This window comes from Pipistrellus kuhlii, unplaced genomic scaffold, assembly GCF_014108245.1.
Source record: "Pipistrellus kuhlii isolate mPipKuh1 unplaced genomic scaffold, mPipKuh1.p scaffold_m20_p_12, whole genome shotgun sequence".
NCBI classification, from domain to species: Eukaryota; Metazoa; Chordata; class Mammalia; order Chiroptera; family Vespertilionidae; genus Pipistrellus; species Pipistrellus kuhlii.
This window is the reverse complement of record NW_023425427.1, coordinates 33,621,630-33,638,160: the sequence shown is the minus strand read 5'-3', so window position 1 is coordinate 33,638,160 and position 16,531 is coordinate 33,621,630. Positions and strand designations below refer to the sequence as shown.

The 16,531-nt window shown below is 47.9% G+C and overlaps 1 protein-coding gene across 4 annotated transcripts in view; it reads right to left on the bottom strand.

Annotated features, from left to right (window-relative positions):
• Positions 1-14,461, bottom strand: part of VLDLR (very low density lipoprotein receptor) — a 32,627-nt gene extending 18,166 nt beyond the window's left edge. For 2 of the 4 annotated variants that reach the window (XM_036433921.2, XM_045580157.1), the window contains exons 1-2: positions 14,037-14,324; positions 2,291-2,410 (exon numbers count right to left, since the gene is read on the bottom strand). In XM_036433921.2, the coding sequence (XP_036289814.1) occupies positions 2,291-2,410; positions 14,037-14,121 (205 nt within the window). In that variant the 5' untranslated portion in view covers positions 14,122-14,324. Of the gene's footprint in view, positions 1-2,290; positions 2,411-14,036; positions 14,326-14,356 lie in introns of those variants that run through there. The other 2 variants (XM_036433920.2, XM_045580156.1) reach the window with 2 other exon arrangements.
• Between the last annotated feature and the right edge of the window lie 2,070 nt (positions 14,462-16,531).

Genomic DNA, 16,531 nt, shown 5'->3' with positions numbered 1-16,531 from the left:
CCTAAGTAAACCAAGCAGCTTGGTCACCCGACCCACAAGGAAGTCAAAGGTTAGGAAGAGTCTTAAAAAGTAGCCACATAGGATATTCTCTAGGCTCATCCTTCTCAGACTATGTTCTTCCTTACCCAGGTGTCTATACCTTCTATCGGAATTTCTAGTTTAAAACATTCTTCTCTAACAAATATTTTGTAATAGTAAGTCAACTAAAAGCTGACAATTTGCTGAAAATTGGAAAGGGACCACTTCAAGACAGGGGTTTAAACTAGGTACAACATTTAGAGTATCCTAAATGAGAGGGCCATTCTGGTTTAGCTTCTGATATTATAAAGTGGGGAGACAGTGATTAGAGTCAATTTCTAGAACTCAAGATGAGGAATTATGATGATTCAAAAAGGGTTATTCATCCCCTTGAATTATGTAGCCAAGGAAACAAGAAAGGCCTCATTAGCTCTTAGATTCACATCTATTTCTAAAATCACTGAACATACCAAAACCCCAGTGTTAATGTTACTTTCATAACTGGGAGGCGGAAACAAATTCTGGTGAAGAAATATTTAATTTTTTTCCATCTAATGTGATCTTGATACACATCCTTCTCTTTACCTCTTCCAAACCCTCCTGCCATATGACTGGACGTTATTTATGCAAAGACTGTTTTAGGAAAAGCCAGCGATGACCCTAAGGTGACCCAGGTTCGTTCCTACTAGGAAATGACTCTAATCATTGCTTCCCCCTATACAACATCAGAGGCTGAACCAGAGTGGCCCTCTCCTTAGGACACTCGAAACTCTGAGAGTGGGACCAAGTTTAACCCCTCACTTGAAGCAATCCCTTTCAAATCTTCAGCAAATTGTCAGCTTTTAGTTGACTTCCCCTTACAGAATTAGTCAGATGGTAAAAGAAGACTTCTCACCCATGAAGAGAATAATTATTTTCCAAGAAAAAACAGTGGGTTTTGCCAAATATCTAAGTTTAGACTAGAAGAAGAATTACTACTTTACACCAAGAGAACAGCTGACCAGAGTGAGTTCCTATGAGGGGGATAGTTACAGAAGGAATTATAGTACCTAAGTAAACCTAAAAATAGCATGGGACTGAGTGTCTTATAAAGTAGATGAAAATCTTGGTGCTAGAATGCAAATGATGGAGAAGTGTTGCACAGTACTAATTTTCGTGTTGGAGAGAAGTTTCTTCCCTGAGACTATAGAATGGATTCCTGTGCTTCCACATAAACTACTAATCCATAGATTGGCATGAAAACACCCATGGTATTGCTGAGAGCTCAAGCACAGGAAAACCAGCTATAGTGTTTACACTATAACATGTTAGTAATGATGCATGAAGAAACTGGTAATGGTATAACAAGATAGCAGTTGATGGAATTTACATCAAGCTAGTTTTCTTCTGTATTTCTAGTTTGTATAGTAAAGATCTCTATATAACATCTTTTAAAAGGCAGATGATGATGCCATCACTGGCATTCACACACTATGTTATTTCAGGATTTTTACAGCCTAGAACAAAGAGGTCAGGTACCTACATGAGAACATGTAGTTCTCAGCTGTTCTGGCTTGACATGAGGTTATACAGATTGCACCAACAAGCATTCCTCACAATGATCTTTTCATAGATGCTGATCAAAGGGCACAATGGTATAACCCCATTGTCTTGGGAGAGATGTCTTCCACCCTGTCTCATGCTTTAGAATTAGCATCTATTGTAGACAGAAAATGAAAGAATAATTCTTATCTAATCTTCGATCTGAGCTGGCTTGTAGTTTCTGTGCCAGGAGTTAATTGACCCCATGAAACTTTACGGGATCTTTTTACTATCTGTGACTTCCTTTTTTAGGTGTGTGTGTGTGTGTGTGTGTGTGTGCGCGTATGTGTGTGGAGGAAATCAAAGCTATTTGAAAACTGAACAAAGAAAGTCTGTTCTAAAGAGTCTTCTGTCTATCTTCACTTCTGGCCCTCCCCTCCCTTCTCCTAGCTTCCTACACCAAATGTTTGCCTGGTCTCAGATAAACCAGGTCCTGTCGTTTGAAAGGGACTCCAGTTTATCTTCAACATTCTGTACCTAGGTTGATAACCTCATGTCAAACATTCAATTATGTTCCTCTAGACCAGGGAGGACAGAATCTTTGGACTCTGGTTCAAAGGAAGTCTTAGGAGTGGGTTCTATTTTCAGAATCTCGATACATTCATAGAAACTAAGATAACATCACCACTTTTCAATTAAATGCACAACTCCCAGTGAGGTGGCAAGTGAGACTGTCAAACTCTTGACTCACCACAGTTCTTTTCATCACTGCCATCAGCACAGTCTTCGTCCCCATCACATTTCCACAACAGTGTGATGCAGCGGCCATTTGTGCACTGGAATTGGTTAGTTTCACATTTGGCTTTTCTTCCTAAAATCAGAAGGGAACACTTAGCTAAGCCTGAGACATCGGGGTTATAAGATAGAGATTCCAGTTACTCAAAACCAATGGACAGGGGTCCTCTGAGAAGGACAGCTGCACATTTGGCAGGCTAACACATTCTAAGAGGAAGACTTGGATGGGTCTTGGGCAGTGACAGATAGTAACTGAGTTCTTAGCTGGGCACACACCTTTTAGATGAGATTAGATTTCCCAGCCTCCCTCTCAATGAGGAATCACCATGAGAATCAATTCTGGTTAATGCACTGTAAGCAGGATGGGCATATACAACTTCTAGGAAATATCCTCTATTTTCCTTCCCTTCATTCCTTTCTGGTTCCTGAAATTTGGGCCTGGTGGCTGGAATAGTGGTCTTGGGCCAATGCAGCCAGATCAAGATAGAAGGGATCTAGATTGCCCAGAGAACATGGGGCATTTCCACGTGCTCAGGACTCACTCCTCTCATATGTTTAAAAGCCACTTGTGTGGCTATAACCACACAGCCAAATCCTAATCCTTCAATGGCATTTCTGGTCCACGTCATATTGTTTTTCATGAACGATGCTCCTGTTACAAGCAAAGTGAAGGAGATTTAGAAGGAGCAGCAAGGAAAGGGGAGACATAGAGGTTTAATACTATGATTCCTCATCTTAGACCTTAAGATCTGATTGCAAAAAACACATGTTTACACACTAACTCCAAGATAAGATACAAAGCATCACGAAGGTATAGTTAAGAGACAAATGAAAATCTTTTTTTTTTTTTTTTTTTTTAATTTAGGGATAGGAGAAAAGCAAGTAAGGTAAGGTAGAGCCACAGACTTGGGTTCCATTTCTCCAAACCTCAGTTTTCTTATGTTCAATGTGTAAACATTTAACTCACACAATGATATGAACTAATTCTTGTAAATAAGTAGGGCACTTAGGTGTTGTTTTTTCGCCTAGCACAGACAGCTAACATGCAGATGTTTCCCATCATTAGCAGGTCTGTCCTTCTGGAGGATATGATGTCTTTGAGATAACAGGCAAAGATCCGGTTGCTTAATGCAAATATCCTGCAAATATTCGAGAAACCCAGTAGAGCCATGTATAGTTCATGCAGGTTACTTAGGGAGGGCTTCCGATTTCCTGCCATCTTTCAGCATCTGCAGCTGTGACATGCTGGCGTCAGAACAGATGCCGCAGTGACAAGCACAGCCTGGAACTCTTGTGTTATGCACACAATACACTAGTTAGCCTCCCTACTGTCAGCTACTCCCCACTGTCTGGGAGGATTCTGTGCTTTGCAGCAAATTCCCAGGGAGATTAAAATTTGGTCCAAATCAAGTTCACCATACAGGCGTGGTTATTTTCTTAGGTACTAAACGTATTTGTTTAAAACCTGCTCCCAAGAGTCTAGTTAAGCTAAGACCCAGGTAAAAAGCAGTGTGATTCTATTGCATTTCCTACATACATTTCAGACTGTTCATTCGCCCCACAATATGTTGTTGAGTATAAGATACCAGGGATTTAGAAGGGAAAACAGGGGAGAGTAGAGGTTGCTGTCAGGAGGCGTCGCCTGCTAGTTTGTATATAATAGAAATAGCTGTCTGCCTCCCAGCTCTCCCCCATCATCAGTCTAGTCTCAGTGTATTCTCAATATGCTCAGGGCGGGGGTACCTGCTCCAGGGGCCACTGGCTATAGTTCTATATCCCTACCATGTTTGAGGGCTGTGGGAGGAATAAGAATCTACGTTAAATATTGCTTTTAAAAAGTAGGGGGGGAAAACAATTGATAGAGTACATAGATATAAATGTACTTGGAAAGAACAGCTGGTTTATAGTGAGGATACTGTGTAGACTGAAAGGCTCTGAACTTTTTAAAGGTTTTAGTCACCCAAGGTCAAAATGAGACAAAAACACTGACATTGATATCTACACTGTCAAAAAGGTAATCCTATGGTCAGACTTAGATATGGACTTAAAAGTAGGTGTCACATGATGTCAGGGTGAGGTACCTGGAAATCTCCTTACAAATGAGGCACCTGGAAGCTACATATGTTATAGACACTCAAGCTGTCTTCGGATTAAATACAGACACAGAACACCCTAAGCCTGACGTTTAGTCCAATGTTCCTTTCCAGAGGGTCTCTGAAGGTAGCTGTTAACATACAAACTGTCCACACTAACAGGAGACATAAACCATTCCAGCCAGGCTGCTTCCCGCGTTGATACTGAGCAGGCTCAGGGCAGACACGAGCATTTTCTTAGTGTTTAGTCTAGGGGTGTCGAACTCAATCAGAGAAGGGGCCAAAATCTAAAATCCAGCCTAAATCGCGGGCCGAATGGTTTACTGAACAGTCATAAACTGTCATTGTGATGGAAACGCAGCGGAGTGCAGTGATGACAGCGTGGTGCAGGCCACATTGCAAGGCCTGGCGGGACGGATTTGGCCCACGGGCCTTGTGTTTGACACATGTGGTTTAGTCCAACAGCCCAAGATGAAAAGGAGTGTAGTTTCTACCTTTGCTTATCTGAGCTGTTTCCACTTCCCCCGAGGCTTCTGCCTGGCTGCCATAAAGCTGTTTTCCCAGGACACACACACACGGCCCTCCATTAAGAAGCTCCTAACACACGGGGTTAGGAGCACAGCCTGCTCCTAAATGTCCCCGCTTGTTTACAGAAGGAGTGAGATGGGCTGGGCGAGGCTGTCAGGCTTTGTAAAGGACCCTTTAGAGAGCGAGGCAGATAAAGGCCTTCAGCTTCATGGCCATGTCTCTCCGTTTCCCGAGTGCTTTGTTTCCGGAGATGGTTCTTGGGCAGAAGGTGCTCGCCGGTTCTGTTCACTCCCTGCCTCGTGCTGGGCGGCAGAGCTCAGACACGAACTCCAGTGCTAAGGCCACGGCCACCTGCCTGCAACACCAGCTTTCTGTCTGAGCGTCAGAAGGATTCTGCCTTCTGCCTCCGGGTTCCCCTGGGGATGCTGCTGCCCACAGTAGAGCCGAAAGCACCGGGCGAGTTAAGACGCTTTTGGTTTGCGAAGCTTTGGGGATGACAGGCTTGTGGACCTTAGCCTGTTTCCATCCAGGACAGTCAAGTCTCAAGTTCAGCATTAGACTCTCATAAAGGGAACAGGATGAACTTGAAATCACGCACACCCGAGGTTCTTTTAATTCGTAGGCTCAGCTAGAGCCAACGATGCCTGAAGAAAACACCTGTGAAGCAGAGGAGCTAGGCGTGCTACAGGGCGGGACAGAAGTAGGTTTGAAGCAGGGTGGTTTTCTCTTGTCTTGGAGTTACATGGAAGAATGTGAAAAGGGCTCTGTGGCTTTAAGAATTCCAACTCTTGGGCTGACACTTTGAATATCCCTATCCCTTTGGATCAGGGGGTGGCACATCACAGGCACCCAGTCACACACACGGCTATTTAAACTTGTACTGAATGAAGTGTCGAAGGATTACTCACTCACGCTGTCACTTACACAGATGGAGTCAGACCATGCAAACTTACTCCATGTCCCAGGAGCCTTGCATATCTAAACAGTGAACTACCCAGACATGTTGGCAGCTCATTGGCCCCAAGAAACTCAGGGTTTTAATGCAAACAGAAGCCTGCCTGCCATTGTCTAATTGTCCCTGCATGGGTTACATGGAAGAGCAATATGTAAGCTTCAGTAAAAAACGGCAGAGACCTTATAATAAACACCAAGCCCCAGTGGCTCCAAATGTGTCTGGAGGATGGTAGTGACACCTTGGCAGGAGTGTCCACAGCAATGCCTGGAACATGGAGATGTTTCTGGGAATCAGGCCCAGGCTGAACTTCAACTACTCAGAAGAGCTCACCTGGCCACACTGCTGGGTCTAGCAGGGCCAAGTATTCAAACTGCTCACACCCCCTCCTCTCAGCTTGAGCATGCGGGTGTTATCATCAACTGGAATTTCTTCAGTCCATTTGTTTTGGCACTTCTGAGGCTGCCAAGGGCATTTATTTTTAGTAGGACTCGCTTCTGCTTGGCACTTGAATGCCAATCTTTCTATTCATAGGCGAAAGCTTGTTTTCAGACAAGCAGATATCCTAGTCAGCAAGGCTTCCCACAGGGGAGGTTAGTAAGAGGAACTCAACGAAAGGCCCCTGAGATATCAAGCACCAAGTTCACGTTCTGGCCTTCCAGACAGCCTTTGAAACACAGGTGGGGGCCAACTAAAACCTGTTAACTACTGAGGTTAATCCTTCTGATTCACTGCAAAGAGTGAATCTTACAATTCAATTGTCAAACAGTTTTTCCCATTTACATCAGATTGAAACGATCTTAAGAATCATGGACAAATAACTCATTTATTTCTCAATGCTACATGGTTAGAGCTACTGTTATATATCAGGAAACCTGTTCACTCTGGGAAGAACTAGAATTTGAACCTGGGCATTCTGGCTCCAAGTACTTGTTATTGAGCATGTATGCAACCAAGAGCACCCCACTCAGGACTGTTTCTTTCTAGAGTGTCCTGCTGATTTATAAGTTGGCCAGTCCAGTCAAGTTAATCCAGAATTCGGTAGTTTTTTATTTGTCATAAATGACACTATCCCACATAGCTTTATTGTGGAGATAGAGCCCTATCTCCTGTTCCCATTTTAACTTTTAAAAAATGCTGCTAGAGTATCCTCAGTGGGTCCTTTCCTAGGAGAACGACAGTGCTTGAGGACATATTGAGGACATATTGGTCAAGTAGTACAAAGACCCTCTGATACTCTTTGGAAGTGACTGGTTTTTGGAGGGTGGTTCTCAGGCTCTCTTTGCATCAGAATCCCCTGGAGGGCTTATAAGACACAATGCTGAGCCCCACCCCCTAGGAATTCTAATCCAGTGGGACAGAGTGGGGCCCACATTTACATTTGTAATGTGTTCCCAGATGTTGCTGACACTGCTGGTCCCTGGCCACACATTGAAATCACTGCAGGAAATTAGAAGGTTCAGGTTCTACCTACCATGGAAGTGACTGTTTCATTTCAGGGTTGGGTTATATAGTGCTCATCCCCTAAGCCCTCCTGCCCATCACAGGATGGATGTTGGTGAGAAATGCCAGTCTTACAACACATTGGGTGACAGCCTGACATAAAGCCTTTGTGCCCATTAGGTAGGGAAAATTTATCCAGATGCCTTAGTCAGCATGAACGGTAAAATCTGGGTCTAAAATCTGCCTTCCCCTCTCCTGTGCCCCATCTTTGATCGGCCCCATCACTTCCTCTAAATCAGTAGTCCAAAAACGGAGCCAGATTCTTCTCCCCTGACATTTTGGCATCAAGTCCTGGCCTGTCTAAGCCCTCATCTCTCGCTTGATCTAAATTTGTCTCCTGTCCGTCTGCCTCTAGGCTGCCACATTCTGTATCCAAATCGAGATGGTGATTCAAACAACCTAGTGCCAAAGATGGTATCACTTCCAGGTTTCCCACTGACTCTGGAATTGAGTCTAGTTTATGATCTATTCCTCCCAACTCTGTCCTATTAATTACCACCTGCCATCTGCTCTGGCTACACCAAGTCGCCCCGCTCACTTCCCCAGGCCCACACCCTCACTGCTGCTTTGTCTTCATTTGCTCATGTTACCCTTGTCCGTCTATCTACCAAAAGTGGGCCCAGGTGTCAACTCTTGAATGAGGCCCTCAGTTCCTGTCTTGACCAATTAGGTATGGTTTGGCTGTGTTCCCATGATCTCCTGTGCCCAGCATACAGTTGTCATGGTCTAAGATGCTCTTACCCACCGGTTTGCATCTCTCCAAATGGACATCCTCTAATATGGGGCTTAGAATTTATCTTTGTAATCTGGGCCCTGATGTCTATAGCTAATGACTCTTTCAGCACTCGTGAGTATTCATGGAGGCACTAGTTCCTTGGTTGGCAAACCGTGGCTAGCGAGCCACATATGGCTCTTTGGCCCCTTGAGTGTGGCTCTTCCACAAAATACCACAGCCTGGGCGAGCCTATTTTGAAGAAGTGGCATTAGAAGAAGTTTAAGTTCTAAAAATTTGACTCTCAAAAGAAATTTCAATCATTGTACTGTTGGTATTTGGCTCTGTTGACTAATGAGTTTGCCGACCACTGCACTAGTTGATTTGTTAGTTCATTAATAAAGCTGGTTTGAACTATAGACTTTCCTCAAGCATTCTTCCCAACTTTTGTGAACTCGAAACCAAGTGTGACCGGCTGTTTTCACTAGCTCGAGTATTTTGAGAGAATCTAGGTTATAAAGGCCACTGTTCCCTGTGCCTTTGAGGTTCCCCTCATCTGTGTGACACTTTCTCATTTAAAAGTAGACTTCTTTCAAACTTGTCTGTGTGGGTACGTAGGCCTCATTTCCCTGTGAGGAGGAAGGTTTGACACACAGGGAAAGTGAGCAGTGGCTGACTGACAAAGTTAGAAATCAGATACGTGGGGCCCAGATTTTACTTCTGACATGTTTGAGAGCTCTTTGGTAATGTCGGCAGCAATCTGTTGGGCTTGAATTGCATCACCTCTGTGAGATCATCTGCAGAGGGGGAAGAGCTTCTGGCTTTGTCACATTGGAGCCTACGTTCTTGGTGATTTGGGGGAAACTTCATAAGATGTAACCCGGGTAGCATGTAGGAACTCCAGCAATTTTGAGGTGCTGGCAGCCTCTTTTAGGACTAAGACTTAAGCACATGGTCTGCTCACTTCTATCCAGTGCTTCTCTTCCGCACTGTGTTTGAATCATTGATTTCTTAGGTTACCTTCCCCACTAGATTAAACGCCAGAAAGGAAGGGACCAACCACCTGGTCACAGGGTCTCCATGCCTGGTGCCATATGATAGGTGCTCAGTATTTTAGAGGTAAAGTGGGCTCAAACGATACAAAGAAGGTCAGCACCAGCCCACCGCCTACTTAGTAAATCTGTAGATCAGTCAATAACTCAGATCTTGGGAAGGCTTCTTAGGAAAATTAAAGATTAGAGGCAGCTTGCAAAAGTTGTCTTTTGCCAAGGTTTTATCACGCCCTTTGCTTGGCAGCCTGCAAGACTCACTCCATCCCTCATATCACATCTGGGTACACAAAAGCTACTAGCCAGCAAGGCCAACATGGATGACCCAATTTGGTGGCAAGATGAACCATTCTAACCAGTGGTCCAATCTTTAGTGTCTTCCCCCAATGGTATCTCTTAAATATAAGGCCATGTGTAACCTCCCTGCCCTCTTCCCGCCCCTCCCACCATACCACTCCACTCACCCATGTAGCATCTCTGAAATACAGAGTGGGCAAAGGATTCTTAAGCAGACATGACACCATTTTTTAAAAGTAGAATCTGTACTTTGTCCCCCAGCACCTAGCAGGCATCCTCTTGCTTAATTTAGAGTCCAAAATAGCCACCAGGCCCAGGCTTTCCTAGGGAACTTCCATGAAGGGGAAAGTGTGCAAACTTTAAGGTTTCACCTGCCATTTCATTAGACCCTGCAGTGCACCTAGCAGACCTAACTAGGTGGCATTAACAATATCCAGATTTTTTATTGCAAACCCACAGGAGAGCTTAGCAAAGAGATGCTGAATCAAACTGAAAAATGTGCAGAGTGAAATGGAGACGATTTTTCACTTCCAAAGCCAGATTTTCCTAGAGCTAAGTCATACTCTGCCTTGAAGTTCTATGAAAAGATATCCTCAGGTTTCCTAGCTAAAAACTCTTTAGCTGGGCAAAGAAATTGCCTCTGGACCACTTACCTCTGCTCACCGGTACATCTAATCCATCCCCTCGGCAGAAGGGATTCTTGGACTTGTCGCCTTGAAAATAGTCACTGTGCTGTGGCCTAAGTACTCTTTTGAGATTAATTTGAAGTAGTAGAGACCATCTTAAGCAATTTTGAGGCTATCAACTAACCATCTGGAGAGCAGATGCATCAAGGTCCATTTATCACAAGCATCATCACAGACCTTTCCATAGTCCTCTGAGGTACTTAATTTCTTTTTAAAAATATATTTTTATTGATTTTAGGGAAGAGAAAGGGAGATGGGGAGAGATAGAAACATCATTGGGAGAGAAACTGCGATTGATTGCCTTCTAGACACATCCTACTGGGGTTCAAGCCCACAACCCAGACTTGTACCCTGATGGGGAATCGAACCAGCAACCTCTTAGTACAGCAGATGACACTCAGTTCACTGAGCTGAACCAACCGGGCACATTTAATTTATTACAAACTAGTATGTGAAGGCAGCTTTCCAAAGGAAAGTCAGCATCCAGAGTAAATTTAATGATGACTCAAAATCATATAGGTGACTGCTTAGCCTTGATCACTACTCCCTCTATTGAAAGGACAGTGTTATTCATATTCTGTGAGAAATAGAAAGTGGTCTAGAGAGTTAATGAGTGTGTGTATATATATATACACACACTGCTCTGAGTCTTCTGGTCCTTGGATCAAAACCCAAAGCCTTGTGGCTGGGAGCTATCTGTTCCCTTGATCTTATGGCCATGCTCTACATTTTATCAATTTGCTGCTCCTCCTAAAACAGAACTTTTCAAATGTTCCAGAATTATAAAAACTACTCAAGTGAAACTGAGTCTGTGGTCATAAAACTGTATAAAAGGCAGTCACACTTCTAACAGACCTTCACTTCCTTTGACCATGGAGGCTGCCATGACTAACATGTGCAGTTTTGTTGTCCCAAAGTCTTAACTTTTGGCAGCTCCACTGATCTTGGCTTTAGGTACCTTGTGACTCAGGCAATAAAACCAAAAAATCAAAATGACACAGAACAGGTGCTTGATTGAATGTCACAGTTTGGGGCGATTTGGGGAACAAAGCTGCTCAAGAAGCTGTCTCTACCAATATGGGCTTGCCTGACGACCCTCCTTTAAAGAGCCCTGCTCAGGTCCTCACGCTTTGGCCCAGATGAGAGTTCTGACCATTCCCACACCTTCCCTTGGTGCTACCAGATGAACCAGGTTCATTTCCCTCTTGCCCTCTAGTCTCCTATCCCTCCAGGTCCATGACTACTGCCATTTCACCAATCCGCCCCCCACAGTAAGAAAAGTGCTCTCTTGCTAGTTGCTAGCAATATCTGAATAGCTCTCACAGAACCTTTGTTCTTCTGGGCTTTGGTCTGAGCAAATGTATGGTACCCAGAGCCTAGTCTTAACTCCATAGGCTGCAGGAAAAGGTCCTAGAACTCCGGGGATTTTGCAGGCAGGTATACCACACCACTGGATTTTAACTCCTCTCATTAGCCTGCTTTAAGTCCCCTGCCAGGGTCTTAGTGCACACCTTCCCTACCCTAGAGTATTTTAGACCAGCAGCATGAGTGTGTGTGGTGTGTGGTGTGTGTGTGTGTGTGTGAGTGTGTGTGTGTGTGTGTGTGTGTGTGTGTGTGAGTGTGTGTGTGTGTGTGTGGTGTGTGTGGTGTGAGTGTGTCTGTGTGTGGTGTGTGTGTGTGTGTGTTGGGAAGTGGGTGCAGCAGGCAGGTAAGTGTAGGAGACCAGGGCCAGATGTCAATATGTCAGCCTACATGCCCTTGGACTTTGAACTTCAAACAGGACCAGTCTGGGTTGGCTTGGGGTCAGTACCTATATCAGCAGACTCCAAATTCCCAGGAGGTCAGAAGGATGTGTGTGCTTCCTTTCCTTTGAAGAATTTAAGTCTTGCAGGGGCTTCTCCACTGTTCATGGCATGTCACATGTTTCATATGTGACCTAAGGGAGCAAAGGGTCCTCACCTACCCAATACAGATGAACATATGGCTTCCAGTAACTGTTTTCAACAATGTAAGTGCATTCCTAGCATTTTATAGGATCAGGTTAACCCCCAATGTGTTAACTTAAGAGAAGTCCATGCAGCAAGGAGAACATGGGAGTAAAAATGAATACTTTCTCCTACCTTCCGGGACAGTTATCAGTAAGCTCTAGCACTTTTTTTTTAAGTCTTGGAAATGGTGTGAAAAGTATAATGCAAGTCATGGCACTCTTCTGAAAAATGGCTTAATAAGTTAGTGCAGCTCATCCATTAATGATTAATGTTGGGATCTGCAAACTTGTGAGCAGGGCTTTCCAGGCTCTCGGGTTTGACACACATCAGAGGCCACGCTCAGGACACTTTCCGAGGAGGCCAGGCAGGGACAGCATTTGCGAGAGCAGTGGGTCTCTACATTCTGTGGGGTTTCTACATTCCCTCAAAGAGAACACTGGTCAGGCTGCTCCAGGGCGAGTCTGCAGAGCCATGTGACCAGCCCAAACGTGACCCTGCGGCCAGCTAATCACAGCGCGCGCGGACAGGCCCATCCCAGCTCCACACAGGCTCCGGGACAAATGGAACCAAAGGGCAGGGGGCGTCCAGAGACTTTAAAACCACCCAGCGGTGCCCCAGAGAGGCTGTCTGACTGCACACTTGAAAGTTCGCTCTCACTTCAGGAGGCACGTGACTGCAGGCAGGCAGGTCTCCTAAGCCCCTGGGCAACCCGAGCTGGGGACTCTGAGATGGGTACTGAGGACCGGGCAGCTTTCTGTCCTAACACCCACCCCCCTCACCCCCAAGAGCTGGCGAGCAAGCCCCCTTGGGATCCCATCAAGATCATCACTGCAGGGCTCCGGTGGAGTCCCCTGAGGGGCTTCACGTCTCTTGCCTAGGAAAGTTGTGCGTCCCGGTGGGGTGGGGAGAGTGGCTGAGACCAGGCTCCCTGGCCCAGGGACCCCACAGCCGTCACCGCTGCCCTCCCAGCCACACGCCGGCTCTCCCGCGATCGCCTTTGATCCATTGTTTAAGACGAAGGCTCATTACAGCCCCTCGATTAGGACTCGGTCCCCCCCCCTCCCCCCAGGAAATCTCGCCGGGAACGAGGATCAGCAAACTAACCTGATTAAGTCTTTGTTCCCCTCCCCTCCCCCGTCCAGCTACACGGGGGACCCACGAGGTGCCCAAACGCCCACACGGGAGCAGGGTGGGCAGGGGAGAGGCGGGCAACACCTCGAGAGGAGTCCCATGGCAAGCCTCTAACCTGCACTCGGGAGAGACAGCCCGGCGGGCGCCGGGGAGGCAGCCCGGGCGCGCAGGTCTGCACATTGAGCAGGTCCGGGGCGACTCTGGGCTGCAGCCAGCCGACCGACCGAGCGCCCGCTCAGCGCCGCGGGGGAGGGATCGCAGCCCCGGCTGACCCCCCCCCCCCGCCCCCGGGCCCCTCTGCGGGGTGCCGGGTCCCCAGAGACGCCCCCGCCCCCCTGAAGTCCGAGGCACGCGCCGGGGGCCCTCTGCCTCCTCTCCCAACGCTCCGCCCGGCAGGCGAGGCAGAACCATTGTTCAGGGGCTCCGGAGCCCACGTTCCCCTCGCCCCCACTCTGAGCGGGGCTGGAAAAGGGGGCGAGGCCGCGGGAGGGAGTGTCAGGGACTGGGGACTAGTTCAGGCGAGGCTTTAGGACACCCCAAACCGCACACTCTCCCCCAAGCCCGGCTCTCCTCGGAGGCAGCGGCGGCGACGCTGACAGCTCAGAGGCGCCACCAGGGCGGGGAGGGGGGAAAGGCGAGGAGAGCCGAGAGGTGCCTCCTCGGAGGGGGAGGGGGAGTGGGCAGAAGGAGGAGACCCCGAGCCTTGGGGGAGCCCTGGGGGGTCCGGGGCGGCCCGAGGAGGAGGGGTGCATCCCCCACTTACCTGCTCCGGTGGCGTCGCTCTCCCCGGGCGCCCAGCACAGCGCGAGCAGCAGCAGCCCGAGCGCCCAGAGCGCGGACGTGCCCATGGTGCCCGCCCGGATGGTGCCGCCGCCGCCTGCTCCACACAACAAGTTACCAGCCTTTCGGAAAGGAGGAAGGAGTTGGGGGCAGGGAGAGAGGAGGGGAGAGGAGGAGGGGAAGGAGTTAGAAGGGGGTTGGGGGGGGGGAGCTGGCGAGCAGAGGACACCCCCTCTCCTACAACTTGCACAATTTCTCCCCACCTGCCAGCCCACCCAACCTCCCTCCCACCCACCCACCCACCTCCCAGGGCTGCAGCAGCAGCAGCGCCAGCCGAGCCCGTGGGCAGAAAATAATGCAGGCGCTGCAGGAGAGGGGAGGGCAGGGGAGGGGAGGGTGCAGGAGAGAAGGGGAGGGAGGGAGGGAGAGGGGGTGGGGAGTGGAGAACCGAGGAGAAGCCAGAAGAGAGAGAGAGGAGTCCTTGAGTCCGCGGCCAGCAGCCAGCCGAGCACCCGCTGCCGGAGCTAGGGGTGAGGAGCGAGGAGGGGTCCGGGGGGAGTGGTCAGCGGGGCGGCGGGGCGGGGGGGAGAGGCGCTCAGCCCTCCTTTCTCATGGATGCGCCGGTCTCCTAAGGGGTGTGAGTGTGTGTGTGTGAATGGGAGCATGCGGGCGGGCAGCATGCGCGGCCGTAGCCGTAGCCTTGACCGTGGCCGCCGCTGCCGCCGGGACTGCTCCCGGGGCCCGGCGCTCCGCACGTCCCTCAGAGCTCACGGGTGCCCGGAGCGGCTGCTGGTTGGCTCTCCGGCAGCCCGCGCGCCTCCAATCCTAGATGCCTGTCCTAATTTCCTGATCCAGGGAACCCGCCACCGCAGCCGCCGTGCGCTCCCTACAGTCCGTGCTGACTGTGCCCTCCCTGCAGCCGCGGGCAGGAATGCAGCAGCAGCTGGAGCCGCAGCAGCAGTTAATGCTGATGCAACTAGAGCTGCTATTGCCACTGCCTTTCCACTAACGCGGCTTGCAGCTTCCAGCGGGGGAGGGGGAGTAATCACCCCTCTGCCACCCTCTCCTGCGCCCCAGAGAGAGAGAGACTGGGAATGGGAGGCTGCCAGGTAGCATCTTCCTCCGGCCTCTGCTTCTTCCCACGTGAGTGAAAGTGGTGAAGAGAAAGGGGTCCAAACTTTTGGGCTGCCCTGATGTGGGGTTCGGGGTGTCTGTCTCAACTGCACGCGGAGATGCCATTTTTGCTTAAAAAAAAAATTTTTTTTTTAAATGTGTCTTGAAGTGTGTGGAGTGTGGGTGAGATCGTGCACCTTGTGGCTTAGAACCAGACCGAAAAACCCAGGGAAATTGTCACGGCGGCTCTGCATCCTCTCATCAACACTGGAGTTAATTGCTAATTGCACAAAAATAATCGTTGGAGGGCCTGTAATGAGAAGCTTAACTTTTTCTTATTTGGGAGAGGGGAGACACATACGTTTGCTCTTCTTGATGTAGTTTGTACTAATCAATGGCATGGCCCAAAGAAGGAAAGAAGGAGTAAAGACATGACTTCTGTAAAGAATTGATTCTTGTTTTGTGCCTGGCTAGTACTGAGCCCACCTAAGATGCCTTTCGGGCGCTTGAGTTTTCTTACACAGTTCCCCTGCTGTGATCTGTTAGACATAACAAGACACGGTGGGCACCCCGAGCTATTTTACCTTCTTAAATAAAGGGTTTATGCTTTTCAAAAAGTTGTTTTTATCAGGAATGCTGAAACCCTGCTGATTTCAATAGGATCGTGCTCTGGCTCTATTCTGTCACTGAGATGGGAAGTGGTGGGCACTACCTAGCTGCATTCTCCTTGTTCTGGTTCTCCCCGGCATTTGTCAAGGCTAGTTGTCAGGTGGGATGTTTATTAGCAACTTACTGTTGTCCAGGAGACAAAGAGGATAGGAAACTTCCAGAAGGATACACTTTGGTAGGATCAGAGGTTATCCAGATAGTAACTAATGCCCATGAAAAGGGCTTGAGTCGATGTATGTATTGGTGGAGTCTTGCACAGCAGCTCATTTTGAATGCTGTTTTGCCCACCCCACGTTTACATGTTTGAGACAGACGTACAGCAGCCACACACATGTTGCATGTGAAACTGACTTCAAACTAGTTTTATGCCATTTAGTAGTGAACACGCATGGAGGTGCTGTTCACTTACTAGGCATTACAGTGTGATGATAAAACTTTAGGTGCATAGCACCTTCAGTATTCTGGGGGTTCTGAAAGACCATCTTATAATGAACTGTGGCCTTACTACGAATAGACACAATGTTAATAAACAGTCATGTGTCTTGTTTCTAATATTTTACTCAGAGACAAATGTGCATGATGAGTAAAACATTGGTATGATATATTATAACAAGGCATCTTTGACAAACATATATTATGCTTTCTTTCTCTCCTAAGGGTATAAGTAAACTGTTGGAGAATTTAGCTGCTGCTCTA